The sequence below is a fragment of the Salmo salar genome, chromosome 22 (genome assembly GCF_965601325.2).
Source record: "Salmo salar chromosome 22, fSalSal1, whole genome shotgun sequence".
Taxonomy (NCBI): Eukaryota; Metazoa; Chordata; class Actinopteri; order Salmoniformes; family Salmonidae; genus Salmo; species Salmo salar.
Window position 1 is genome coordinate 56427501 of NC_138312.1, and position 15000 is coordinate 56442500.

The 15000-nt window shown below is 42.6% G+C and overlaps 1 protein-coding gene across 1 annotated transcript in view; it reads left to right on the plus strand.

Annotated features, from left to right (window-relative positions):
- Window positions 1-5018, plus strand: part of si:dkey-49n23.1 (semaphorin-3D) — a 141961-nt gene extending 136943 nt beyond the window's left edge. Inside the window, exons 17-18 of the mRNA XM_045705201.2 lie at window positions 403-536; window positions 880-5018. Coding sequence (XP_045561157.1) covers window positions 403-536; window positions 880-1338 — 593 coding nt within the window. The 3' untranslated portion in view covers window positions 1339-5018. The remainder of the gene's footprint in view (window positions 1-402; window positions 537-879) is intronic.
- The last annotated feature ends 9982 nt before the right edge of the window (window positions 5019-15000 follow it).

Below are 15000 nucleotides of genomic sequence, written 5' to 3' on the forward strand. Positions count from 1 at the left end.
TCTACACATCCTGCTCTTTAGCATTTACATTTCAGTCATGTAGCAGACACTCTTATCCAGAGCCACTTTACAATGTCATCTTGGAACCCAACTATTATGAATGTGACTACAGCTAGAGGATCTTCATTTGATCAACCTCTGGCAGGATAACTAATATTGTAGTGTATTTGAGGTTTAAAAAGCCTTTTGAAGTTTGTCATTTCTACTTTGAAATGTCAAGCTTTATTTTCCCTTACAGTTTTTTTTTTTTATCAACCCCTACATAAATATCAATTTATTATAATGCACATAATAATTCACATTTCCTGTTGCTGCGAGATTATTTTTCCTTCTGTAGCAAGCTGGCTCAAGTTAAGATCCTACATCTGTACTACAAAACTCTCATCATCCTGTTCTTTGCAGGTTCTGAGTCGGTGGAAGTGAAGATGGTATATGGAGTGGAGAGTAACTCAACCTTCCTAGAGTGTACTCCCAGGTCCCAGCTAGCTACAGTCAAGTGGACAGTACAGCCACCACAGGCTCACGTCAGCAGAGAGGTGAGAGACGGACATCTCTCCATGTTAGCTCTTTGTTAACTTTATGCTAACTAAGGCCTGGGACCTAACACACAAACTGACATCTTTATCAACTCATCATCTGTACTATACATTAGAACAATACGTGATGTGATGTCCTTTATGTCGTAAACACACTGACTTTTATCTGCAAGAACTTTGTTTGGTGGAAACATACCACTGGTGGGAAAATTGAGATGTTTTCTTTCTGCAGAATTTAGAATGTCCGCATGAAAATCTGTCGCCAATTGGCCGGAAGCTAATATTGACTAATATTCATCTAATAATGAACCTTTTCTTGTCTTGCCCTGCTGTCCTTGTCCAGCTGCTCCAGAGTGAGGATCGTATGGTCCACATGAAGCGTGGTCTCCTGATGCAGCGACTGGAACCAGGGGACGCTGGCCTCTACAGCTGTACCACCCTGGAGCACTCCTTCTCCCAGGTCCTGGCCCGCTATAACCTCCAGGTCATACCCCAACAGAGCATGACAGCATCCCAGGCCAAGGAAGCTGATCCTGGGGCTGGGGGAGCAGGGCTGAGGTGGGGCCCTGGAGGTCCTGGGAGCCACACCCAGAGCCACGCCCAGCTCTTCAAGAATTATAAGGACCTGCACATGATGGGCGCGGCTAGGATGAACGTGGACGAGTACTGTGAGCAGATGTGGCACCGGGAAAAGAAGAGGCAGCAGAAGCTGCGTCAGCTCAAGTGGAAACAGACCCAGGTGGACAACCGCAAGGCCAGGGTGAGACGGCACCGCTCCACTGAGGACATCACAATACAATGACCTACGGACGGGGATGGACAGAGACTTTTGGTTTACGTCTGAAATGTCACCCTAATTCCTATAGAGTGCACTGCTTTGGACCAGGGTTCATAGGCCTAAGGTAGTGCCCTTTAAAGGGGATAGAGGGCTATTGTAGATGTAACTCTGGAGATGAAGGGAATGTGTACAGCAAGACCTCAGTGGTAGTGCTGCACATGAGCAGACCCTTTGCTTTGCTTTGAACAGATATGTACGCTTAATATTATTATCAGTCAGTTAACCTTTTTGTCCATAGAAGTATAATTTTGATATAGATGTTCTGGATGTATATTCCTCCTCAATCCTGATCCCCTGTATTCTGTGTATTCTGTGTATTCTGTGTAGACAGGATCGTTCTTTTTGTACCCGGACCGACCCGTTAAAGTCTATTATTGCTCTCTGGACTGGTAGGTTTGTTTACTGAATAAAATCAGGCTGGACCGTTCTCCGTCACACATGTTGAGGGCAAATACACTGTCCCAGAACTACAACCACAGGTCTCCAAGAACTACAACCACAGGTCTCCAAGAACTACAACCACAGTTGTCCCAGAACTACAACTACAGGTATCCAAGAACTACAACCACAGTTGTCCCAGAACTACAACCACAGGTTTCCAAGAACTACAACCACAGTTGTCCCAGAACTACAACTACAGTTGTCCCAGAACTACAACCACAGGTTTCCAAGAACTACAACCACAGTTGTCCCAGAACTACAACTACAGGTATCCAAGAACTACAACCAGAGTTGTCCCAGAACTACAACCACAGGTATCCAAGAACTACAACCACAGTTGTCCCAGAACTACAACCACAGGTATCCAATAACTACAACCACAGTTGTCCCAGAACTACAACCACAGGTATCCAAGATCTACAACCACAGTTGTCCCAGAACTACAACCACAGGTTTCCAAGAACTACAACCACAGTTGTCCCAGAACTACAACCACAGGTATCCAAGAACTACAACCACAGTTGTCCCAGAACTACAACCACAGGTTTCCAAGAACTACAACCACAGTTGTGCCAGAACTACAACCACAGGTTTCCAAGAACTACAACCACAGTTGTCCCAGAACTACAACTACAGTTGTCCCAGAACTACAACCACAGGTTTCCAAGAACTACAACCACAGTTGTCCCAGAACTACAACTACAGGTACCCAAGAACTACAACCACAGTTGTCCCAGAACTACAACCACAGGTATCCAAGAACTACAACCACAGTTGTCCCAGAACTACAACCACAGGTATCCAATAACTACAACCACAGTTGTCCCAGAACTACAACCACAGGTATCCAAGATCTACAACCACAGTTGTCCCAGAACTACAACCACAGGTTTCCAAGAACTACAACCACAGTTGTCCCAGAACTACAACCACAGGTATCCAAGAACTACAACCACAGTTGTCCCAGAACTACAACCACAGGTTTCCAAGAACTACAACCACAGTTGTGCCAGAACTACAACCACAGGTTTCCAAGAACTACAACCACAGTTGTCCCAGAACTACAACTACAGGTATCCAAGAACTACAACCACAGTTGTCCCAGAACTACAACCACAGTCAGTGTGTTAGACAGAGCTGTGGACAGTGTGATGTGGTTGGTCCCTTCCATCTTCCTCAGTGCCCCATTCTGTCTTCAGACACCCTCAGCAATACCGGTTAACATATTTGCACTTACCATATCGTCATGACAGCATTGAAATATGCTGTATGTAGAGAATGTAATGCAATGTACAGCATATACATTGAAAATGTATATTGGTAGGGTCACTCGCCTGCGTTATGGACTGTATCTACCTTGACTTCGTTTTTTCAAACACAAAACGATTATTTTTATTAAGAAAAATCTTTCAATGTAAAGCATTTGGTAGATACTTTTTTGCGTGTGTTTGGTTTTCACTTGTTAATCAAACTCAGAAATAGAACCGTACAGGTAATACATTCATACTGCACACTCTTATCTAGACCCTAAAATGGTTATTTGGCTATCCCCATAGGAGAACCCTTTGTAGAACATGGAACCATGGAACCCAAAAGGGTTCTACCTGGAACCCAAAAGGCTTCTACCTAGTACCAATAAAGGGTTCTACAAAGGGTTTTCCTATATGGATAGCCGAAGAACTATTTTAGGTTCTGTATAGCACCTTTTTTTCTAAGATTGTACTCCAATACACTTTTGACATGAAATCTGTGGAATAACTCACATACTATTCAATGGTTTTAGATGAAGTGAAGATACCTGCTTTTCATATCTTGGAGGAATGAGAAAAACAGCTTTATGAGCAAAAAATATACACGCATTTGTGGTTGAAAATCAGGATGAATAAGTAGAGAGGAACCTGAAAGACACAAAGGAAGTCCGGCTCACACTAGACTTCACTTCTGGTAATCATCACTGATCTCATCATTTAACAGTAGTGGGACCAACTGGGTAACAAACCCTAGTGCAGTAGATTCACTAAACATAGAAACAATATGTATTTTCAACATCTTGTGCTCACTGTGAATGGACATGTTCAACTTTGTATGGACTGTCACTTGTTGTTTATCATACAGTTAGCACCATCTCGTGTTGGTTGTTGTATACTGCACAAGAAAGTTACGGTAGACCACATGTTTTATTATACAGTGCTGTCATTATTTAAGCAAGAATGCAATCTATTTATTCTATGTATGTGTACTGTACACAGACTTACTATAAGAGTCAAAGCAGTATATATTATAAATCCATACTGGGAACTATTTTCAGTGAAGCACACTTTTTAATATTCCTTATTTACACATCATGGTAGATAATGGTTTGGTGATGCATTAGAATAGAATGCATCGTAATTTCATGCGTCATAATGCTTTGCTTTATGAGGTAAGCCTGATATCTTTATAAGGAAAGATTGGTTCCTGAATTTGGACACATGACTATAACGTATAAAAGCCACCCATTCACAGAGAACCAACTGATTAGGGGAACATGAATATGTGCTGCATTATTCTGAAGAAATATCTGAACGTAACCAATGATGCGTCTAAACCCTGGATGGCTCGTAGCCACAGGGGGCTCTGTAATGAAGCCAATGAGCAGCCATCTTGGTACTCCTCCTCCATTGTAATGAAGCCAATGCACAGCCATCTTGGTACTCCTCCTCCATTGTAATGAAGCCAATGCGCAGCCATCTTGGTACTCCTCCTCCATTGTAATGAAGCCACCGCATAGCCATCTTGGTACTCCTCCTCCATTGTAAAAAATATTTTGGAAGCTATAAAAATGCATTTACTAATGTCTACATTAATTTTTGACATGTTTATTCTATTGCAGACACCATACTTTTAAATTATATTATGTGAGCTAAACTTAAAATGAAAAAATATGTCCTTATCCTTGAAACATTAAATTGAAATGCTGTAGAGTTCTACTCATTTGGGCTCCCGAGTGGTGCAACAGTCTAAGGCACTGTATCTCAGTGCTAGAGGTGTCACTACAGACCCTGGTTCGATTCCAAGCTGCATCACAACCGACTGTGATTGGGAGTCCCATAGGGCGGTGCACAATTGGCCCAGCGTCATCCGGGTTTGGCCGGCGTAGGCAGTCATTGTAAATAAGAATTTGTTCTTAACTGACTTGTCTAGTTCAATAAAAATAAATAAAATAACATAAAAAATCCAATGGAGGACTGCTCCTACTGGGGAATGACAATATGGCTTCCCGAAGGCTTCAAAGCCTCTCAATGACCAATGCATAGCATCAGCAATCCAGGGTTTATATACATCATTGAATGTAACCTACACTATCCCTCTAACTGACCTTGTGCATATTGTGATGACTAACAATTTATACAATTAATTAAAACAAATTTTACACTAATGTAATTATATTTTTCTTGATTTTGTCTTTTTTTTAATCTATAGTTTTCTTGCAACAGCTCTGGTGGACATTCCAGTAGTTAGCGTGCCAATTGCAAGCTCCCTCAAAACTTGATACATCTGTAGCATTGTGTTGTGTGACAAAACTGCACATTTCCGAGTGGCCTTTTATTGTCCCAAGCACAAGGTGCACCTATGTAATGATCAGGCTGTTTAGTCAGCTTCTTGATATGCTACAACTGTCATGTTGATGGATTATCTTGGCAAAGGAGAAATGCTCAATAACAGGGATGTAAACAAATTTGAGAGAAATGTGTTTTTTTTTGTGCATATGGAACATTTCTGGAATCTTTTATTTCAGCTCATGAAACATGGGACCAAGACTTTACATGTTGTGTTTATATTTTTGTTCAGTATATATTACAGAGGGTAAAGAGTATCACTACAGGATTATATCTACATTGCCTTCGGACAGTATTCACAGCCTTCAGCCCATTACTTTTTCCACATTTTAGCGTGTTACAGCCTGAATGTAAAATTTGATTGAATTGAGATTTTTGTTGGTTGTCATTGGCCTACACACAATACCCCATATTGTCAAAGTGGAATCATGTTTTTCAAAATTGTTCCAAATTAATAAAACATAAAAAGCTGAAATGTCTTGAGTCAATAAGGTGTCAACCCTTTTGTTATGGCAAGCTAAATTAAGTTCAGGAGTACAAATATGCTTTAACAAGTCACATAATAAGTTACATGGACTCAACGTGTGCAATAATACTGTTTACCATGATTGTTAAATGACTAAACGACTATCTCCGTATCCCACACAGGTCCTTAAGTCGATCAGTGAATTTCAAGCACAGATTCAACCACAAAGACCAGGTAAGCTTTCCTAAGGTTCACAAAAAAGGGCACCTATTGGTAGAACATTGAATTGAAACATTGAACATCCTTTTGAGATTGGTGCATTTGTAATGTTACACTACAAAGATACAAGTGCCCTTCCTAAATCAGTTGCCGGAGAGGAAGGAAACCTTTCAGGGATTTCACCATGAGGCCAGTGGTGAATGGATGTGATATAACTGATGTATTAACAGCATTGTATTTAATCCACAATACTAACCTAAATGACAGAGTGAAATGAAGGAAGCCTGTATAGAATAAATAATATTCCTGTTTGCAATAAGGCACTGATGTTATACTGCAACAAATGTGGCAAAGTAATGACATTTTTGTCCTGAATACAAAGTGTTATGTTTGGGGCAAATCCAATACAACACATCACTGAGTATCACTCTTCATATTTTCAAGCATGGTGGTGACTGCATCATGTTATGGGTATGCTGTGCTCCTATGCTGTGTTCACTCTTGTACCCTTTACACACCACTGAGCCCAGCTGTACTGGGCTGGCCCGGTTACACATCCACTATAGTATAACAGAGCCCAGCTGTACTGGGCTGGCCCGGTTACACATCCACCATAGTATATCAGAGCCCAGCTGTACTGGGCTGGCCCGGTTACACATTCACCATAGTATATCAGAGCCCAGCTGTACTGGGCTGGCCCGGTTACACATCCACCATAGTATAACAGAGCCCAGCTGTACTGGGCTGGCCCCGGTTACACATCCACCATAGTATAACAGAGCCCAGCTGTACTGGCCTGGCCCGGTTACACATCCACCATAGTATAACAGAGCCCAGCTGTACTGGGCTGGCCCGGTTACACAACGATGGAACAGTGCTGTACAGTACAATGTAAAAAGAAACTATCCAAGCCAACACAGTACCATTTGCATTGACACAATAGTGTGAAAAGGGTATTCTATATATTTAGTGTTATAATGGTGTACACACATCCTGGTGTATCGAGATGCAATGGCCACTAAGTACCTCTAGGGGTCACTTTAGCACAATGTGGTTACATATTGGTACATGTAAAGCATAGCCATATGATACACCATATACACTGAGTGGACAAAACATTAGAAACACCTCCCTAATATTGAGTTGCACCCCCTTTAGTCCTCAGAGCAGCCTCAGTTCACATAGACTGGACAAGGTGTCTGAAGCATTCCACAGTTATACTGGCCCATGTTGAGAAACACAGAACACTGTTGAGTGTGGAAAAACCCAGCAGTGTTGCAGTTCATGACATACTCAAACCAGTGCATTTGGCACCTACTACCATACCCCGTTCAAAGGCACTTAAATCTTTTGTCTTGCCCATTCACCTTCTGAATGGCACACATACACAATCCATGTCTCAATTGTGTCAAGGCTTAAAAATCCTTCTTTAACCTGTCTCCTCCCCTTCATCTACACTGATTGAAGTGGATTTAACAAGTGACATCAATAAGAGATCACAGCTTTCACCTGGATTCACGTGGTCAATCCATGTCTGCGGTCCAAACACTTAAAAGACACACCTATCCCCTCAGCCCTCAAATGAAGCGGACTCTTCTGATGACGTGTCATGACGTCTGACGAGTTTACACTTGTAGGGCGAGGGGACGAGGGAGGGAGGAATGATTTTTAAATGGACAACCCTTGCCCAGAAATTCGTCACTCGTTCATCCCGCCATGATTGTGTTTTCAGACACCGGTAGCTTGTAGGTGCTTTATATGCGCTACAGTCAATTATGAGCGCATGTCTACTTATATTAAATATATCATTATTAATACATGACTACTGTATGATAGCTAGCAAATTAATTAGCTAACTAACGTTAGCCTGCCTAGCTGGAACTTCTGAAGGAGGGCAATTTTTAATTTCTACAATTTCCAAAAGATAACCAAACAAAAACATATTTACATTTTACGAGATGTGTTTGCGGCGTCATGTGAATTAGTAGCACCATTTCTAACTTATTTGCATTCATTTTACTTACACTTGTATGTTGACTTCTCCATTGATGTTGTTTTTAAGTTTTCGCGGACTTTCCTTAGCGGATGTACAACCGTGGTGAATTGAATTATGGGGAGTTTCAGGCCCTGAAGTGAACATAATTGTACACTAGCAAACTCGACTAAAAACGGGGACTGAGGGGTTTATGTTGCAAACTTCCCTTGCTTGCCTAATCATTTGGAGGGGCAAGATGGTGACGGGGATTCCCCCAAGGGCAATAGATGAGGGTGTGTCTTTTATGAGTTTGAACCGTAGCCAAATTCGTGGAAAGAGCAGGTGTTCCTAATGTTTTGAAACACACCGTGTATATGTAAATATAAAAGGTTTTACAGCTGCACCATTGAGAGCATCTTGACTGGTTGCATCACCACTTGGTATGACAACTGCTCGGCATCTAACCACAATGGCACTACAGAGGGTAGTGCATACCGCCCAGTACATCACCGGGGCCAAGCTTCCTGCTGTCCAGGAACTCTATACCAGGCGGTGTCAGAGGAAGGCCCTAACAATTGTCAAAGACTCCATTCACCCAAGTCATAGACTGGTCTCTCTGCTACCTCACGGCAAGAGCGACCGATGCACCAAGTCTGGAACCAATAGGACACTGTACAGCTTCTACCCCCAAGCCTAAATAGTTTGTCCGGGTAGCTATTGGTTAACTATTTAACTATCTGCATTGACCCTTTTTGCACAAACTCTTTTGACTCATCACATACACTGCTGCTACTGTTTATTATTTATTCTGTTGCCTAGTAACTTTACCCCCACGTACAGTATGTGTACATATCTACCTCAATTACCTTGTTCCCCTGCACATCCACTCAGGTACTGGTACCCTGTGTATATAACCAAGTTAATGTTACTCATTGTGGATTTATTCCTTGTGTTATTATTTTAATATTTTTCTCTGATTTCTCACTGTTAGTCTACGTCTGTTGCTTATGACGCATGTGGCAAATCAAATTTGATTTGATTTGGCTCTGTATGGGTAAATATAATCAGGTGCTAATACAGCAGATATTTGCCACAATACCTCTCATCCATGACTGAACTTTCCCTTGGACACAGAACTAGGATTTGATTCCCTTACCAAATCCCATAGTTGAATATAACATTGGTTGGACTAGAAAACATCTGACCCTGTAGTTGTGTTATTCTTTTGGAAAGGACCACTAATGGCGAATAGTTGATCTTTTTACATTTTATGTCAAAATAAATAAATACAAAATTTATCCTTTTGTTTCGAACATTTACTGTCTGTGTTTAATTGAGATCAAATTCTGTAAAATTGTTGTTTTAACCTGTTATAAGCATGTATGAGCCTTTATAATGTCTTATGAGCCTTTTTGTAACATGTTTTATTAGACTGAGAAGTGCTCCAGCTACAACCCAATCGCTGAGTACTGTGGTGCCTCTCTCTAGGACAAGACATCGCTCTCCCCTCCCTCACACAAGGCCAAACTATTGGACAGCATTCAAACCATTCAGTATGATTTAATACAACGGAGGCCACAGAGATACAATATAATGTTCTGTTAAATTCTGTGATTTATACAGTGAAGACTGCTTCTCCTCGTCTCCCTTTCAGTCTACAAGGAGAAACTTACTGGCCTTGAATGGAATGCCGGGTTGATTTCATCACAATGTGCTGCGTATTTCAAACTTTCACATCCATTGACCTTTGTCCCTAAATGGTATAATACTGTAATTTGTCCCTAAACGGTATAATACTGTAATTCTTCTCACTGGATGTGTTTGAATTGTTGTGATAATGAAAGCAGAGAAAGCAGTGACAAGGGAAGTAGAACTCAACAGTCACAAGTGAAGTAGAATTCAACGGTGACAAGGGAAGTAGAACTCGACAGGCACAAGGGAAGTAGAACTCGACAGGCACAAGGGAAGTAGAACTCAACAGTGACAAGGGAAGTAGAAGTAGAGTATGAAGATGTGGGGGTTTTATGACCCCTCACGCCCATCGTAAATCTTAGGCAACAGACAAAATTCCTTTGTCCTCTCACTATGGAGAACCGGCCTCAGAACATTAAACATGCAAGGATTCCCTGTAGCTCAGTTGGTAGAGCATGGTGTTTGCAACGCCAGGGTTCTGGGTTCGTTTCCCACGGGGGGCCAGCACAGAAAAAAAAATAAATGAAATGTATGCATTCACTACTGTAAGTCGCTCTGGATAAGAGCGTCTGCTAAAATGACAAAAAATGTAAATGAACTTTGGAACAATGGTTTCCGTCAGCCACAATGGCGGTCATTTTTGTTTTGTTATTAAAGGTTAAAGGATGACGTTATTATGAAAACATTGTAACTTTAAGAATTTTCCTAGTATATGCTTGATGTTTAGTAGTAGAACTCAATAGTGACAAGGGAAGTAGAACTCAACAGTCACAAGGGAAGTAGAACTCAACAGTCACAAGGGAAGTAGAACTCAACAGTCACAAGGGAAGTAGAACTCAACAGTCACAAGGGAAGTAGAACTCAACAGTGACAAGAAAGTAGAACTCAATAGTGAAAAGGGAAGTAGAGCTCAACAGTCACAAGGGAAGTAGAACTCAACAGTATATACACGTTCCTCTATGGAGATCGGAGAACCTTCCAGAAGGACAACCATCGCTGCAGCACTCCACCAATCGGGCCTTTATGGTAGAGTGGCCAGACTGAAGCCAGTCCTCAGTAAAAGGCAAATGAAAGCCTGTGAGAAAAAAGATTCTCTGGTCTGATGAAACCAAGATTGAACTCTTTGGCCTGAATGCTAAGTGTCACGTCTGGAATAAACTTGGCACCATCCCAACGATGAAACATGGTGGTGGCAGCATCATGCTGTGGGGATATTTTTCAGCGGCAGGGACTGGGAGACTAGTCAGGAAAGATGAATGGAGCAAAGCAAAGAGAGATCCTTGATGAAAACCTGCTCCAGAGTGCTCAGAACCTCAGACTGGGGCGAAGGTTCACCTTCCAACAGGACAACAACCCTAAGCACACAGCCAAGACAACGCAGGAGTGGCTTCGTGATAGTCTCTGAATGTCCTTGAGTGGCCCAGCCAGAGCCCGGACCTGAACCCGATCAAACATCTCTGGAGAGACCTGAAAATAGCTGTGCAGCGACGCTTCCCATCCAACCTGACAGAGCTTGAGAGGATCTGCAGAGAAGAATGGGAGAAACTCCCCAAATACAGGTGTGCCAAGCTTGTAGCGTCATAACCAGGAAGGCCCAAGGCTGTAATCGCTGCCAAAGGTGCTTCAACAAAGTACTCAGTAAAGGTTCTGAATTCATACGTAAATGTGTTAGTTTTTTATTTTGTAATAAATGTGCAGAAATAAATAATAACCTGTTTTTGCTTCATCATTATAGGTTATTGTGTGTAGAAAAAAACAATTTAATCAATTTTAGAATAAGGCTGTAATGTAAAAAAATGTGGAAAAGAGTCAAGGGGTCTGAATACTTTCCGAATGCATTGTATATTATTGTCAAATATTGTTATTTTTTAATACAATTTGTGGTATTGTCATCTTACTTTCTCAAAACACTGGCGATGGTAAATTTACCCAAGGAGGGAAATGTATGTGTGCGTGTATTCGCTCTGCTACCCCTTCTCACCTCTCCCCTGACTGTGGATCCCTTCACCAGGATCAAAGTCATCCACTGGAGTCAGCAAGGGCTGCATAAGGTCAGTGTGTGTGTGTGTGTGTGTGTGTGTGTGTGTGTGTGTGTGTGTGTGTGGTGTGTGTGTGTGTGTCTCTTTCTCTCTCTCGCGCTCGCTCTCTCTTTCTCACTCTTTGTGTCTCATTGTGTGTGTGTGTGTGTGTGTGTGTGTGTGTGTGTGTGTGTGTGTGTGTGTGTGTGTGTGTGTGTGTGTGTGTGTGTGTGTGTGTGTGTGTGTGTGTGTGTGGTGTGTGTGTGTGTGTGTGTGTGTGTGTGTGTGTGTGTGTGTGTGTAAGTGTCTCCCTTCAGATTAGTGTGCTAATTTTAACCTGCCTGTCTCGTCACTAGGCTAATCTGTAGCTGAGATCTGAGGCCATATGGAGATGATACCATCATCATCAAGCTCTGTTGGGATTCCTCACTAGGTGGCAATGTTGTTAAGGTTGGTTATAACGCATTGTAACACTTGTCATGAGCATTTATGAATCCCTTACAATGTGTTATTATCTCATACTGATCCTGACGAAATACAGGCTATATGTTGATACATAGACATAACTTGAGGCTATTATAAGCCTTATTATCATGGTCCTCTGTAACTCTGTAGCTCAGTGGCCCTCAGTAACTCTGTAGCTTAGTGGTCCTCTGTAACTCTGTAGCTCAGTGGCCCTCAGTAACTCTGTAGCTTAGTGGTCCTCTGTAACTCTGTAGCTCAGTGGTCCTCAGTAACTCTGTAGCTTAGTGGTCCTCTGTAACTCTGTAGCTCAGTGGTCCTCGGTAACTCTGTAGCTCAGTGGTCCTCAGTAACTCTGTAGCTCAGTGGTCCTCTGTACCTCTGTAGCTCAGTGGTCCTCTGTAACTCTGTGGCTCAGTGGTCCTCTGTAACTCTGTGGTCCTCTGTAACTCTGTAGCTCAGTGGTCCTCTGTAACTCTGTAGCTCAGCGGTCCTCTGTAACTCTGTAGCTCAGTGGTCCTCTGTAACTCTGTAGCTCAGTGGTCCTCTGTAACTCTGTAGCTCAGTGGTCCTCTGTAACTTTGTGGCTCTGTGGTCCTCAGTAACTCTGTAGCTCAGTGGTCCTCTGTAACTCTGTAGCTCAGTGGTCCTCTGTAACTCTGTAGCTCAGTGGTCCTCTGTAACTCTGCAGCTCAGTGGTCCTCAGTAACTCTGTAGCTCAGTGGTCCTCTGTAACTCTGTAGCTCAGTGGTCCTCTGTAACTCTGTAGCTCAGTGGTCCTCTGTAACTCTGTAGCTCAGTGGTCCTCTGTAACTCTGTAGCTCAGTGGTCCTCAGTCACTCTGTTGCTCAGTGGTCCTCTGTAACTCTGTAGCTCAGTGGTCCTCTGTAACTCTGTAGCTCAGTGGTCCTCAGTAACTCTGTAGCTCAGTGGTCCACTGTAACTCTGTAGCTCAGTGGTCCTCTGTAACGCTGTAGCTCAGTGGTCCTCTGTAACTCTGTAGCTCAGTGGTCCTCAGTAACTCTGTAGCTCAGCGGTCCTCTGTAACTCTGTAGCTCAGTGGTCCTCTGTAACTCTGTAGCTCAGTGGTCCTCAGTAACTCTGTAGCTCAGTGGTCCTCTGTAACTCTGTGGCTCTGTGGTCCTCAGTAACTCTGTAGCTCAGTGGTCCTCTGTAACTCTGTAGCTCAGTGGTCCTCTGTAACTCTGTAGCTCAGTGGTCCACTGTAATTCTGTAGCTCAGTGGTCCTCAGTAACTCTGTAGCTCAGTGGTCCTCGGTAACTCTGTAGCTCAGTGGTCCTCAGTAACTCTGTAGCTCAGTGGTCCTCTGTAACTCAGTGGTCCTCAGTAACTCTGTGGCCCCCTGTAGCTCAGTGGTCCTTTGTAACTCTGTAGCTCAGTGGTCCTCTGTAACTCTGTAGCTCAGTGGTCCTCTGTAACTCTGTAGCTCAGTGGTCCTCTGTAACTCAGTGGTCCTCAGTAACTCTGTGGTCCTCTGTATTATAAGACATACATACTTATAACAACTTACACATGTCATGTCGTCTGAGATTGTTGTGAAGTGTCTTAATGAAGTAAAGAAACAGAAGACTACACTATAACACAAAACAGCCTGACCAGTAACAACCCTTTGTGATGCAGCAGGTACCCTTTGGATCACCATGGTTACCTCATGTATTTGTGTACTCCTTTGGATCACCATGGTTACCTCATGTATTTGTGTACTCCTTTGGATAACCATGGTTACCTCATGTATTTGTGTACTCCTTTGGATAACCATGGTTACCTCATGTACTTGTGTACTCCTTTGGATCACCATGGTTACCTCATGTACTTGTGTACTCCTTTGGATCACCATGGTTACCTCATGTACTTGTGTACTCCTTTGGATCACCATGGTTACCTCATGTACTTGTGCACTCCTTTGGATCACCAAGGTTACCTCATGTACTTGTGCACTCCTTTGGATCACCATGGTTACCTCATGTACTTGTGTACTCCTTTGGATCACCATGGTTACCTCATGTACTTGTGCACTCCTTTGGATCACTATGGTTACCTCATGTACTTGTGTACTCCTTTGGATCACCATGGTTACCTCATGTACTTGTGCACTCCTTTGGATCACCATGGTTACCTCATGTACTTGTGCACTCCTTTCCCTGGCAGTCCAGACGTGCAACCCAATCACTATAAATATCCCCTGAAATAAGAGTCGATCTAGGATGCCGTCAACTCCTTATAAACACAAATCAAATCCCTACACTGAGTGATGATCAACTCCTTATAAACACAAATCAAATCCCTACACTGACTGATGATCAACTCCTTATAAACACAAATCAAATCCCTACACTGAGTGATGATCAACTCCTTATAAACACAAATCAAATCCCTACACTGACTGATGATCAACTCCTTATAAACACAAATCAAATCCCTACACTGACTGATGATCAACTCCTTATAAACACAAATCAAATCCCTACACTGACTGATGATGATACTTGTCTTTGTTTTATTGTGAATGTCGCTGTGTGTGTGTGTGTGTGTGTGTGTGTGTGTGTGTGTGTGTGTGTGTGTGTGTGTGTGTGTGTGTGTGTGTGTGTAAGAGAGATTGAGGTGTCAGCTAATGCTGCCCAAGGTGACATCTTTACAAATTAGTCTCTATGTCTCTTCACACACACACACACACACACACACACACACACACACACACACACACACACACACACACACACACACACACACACA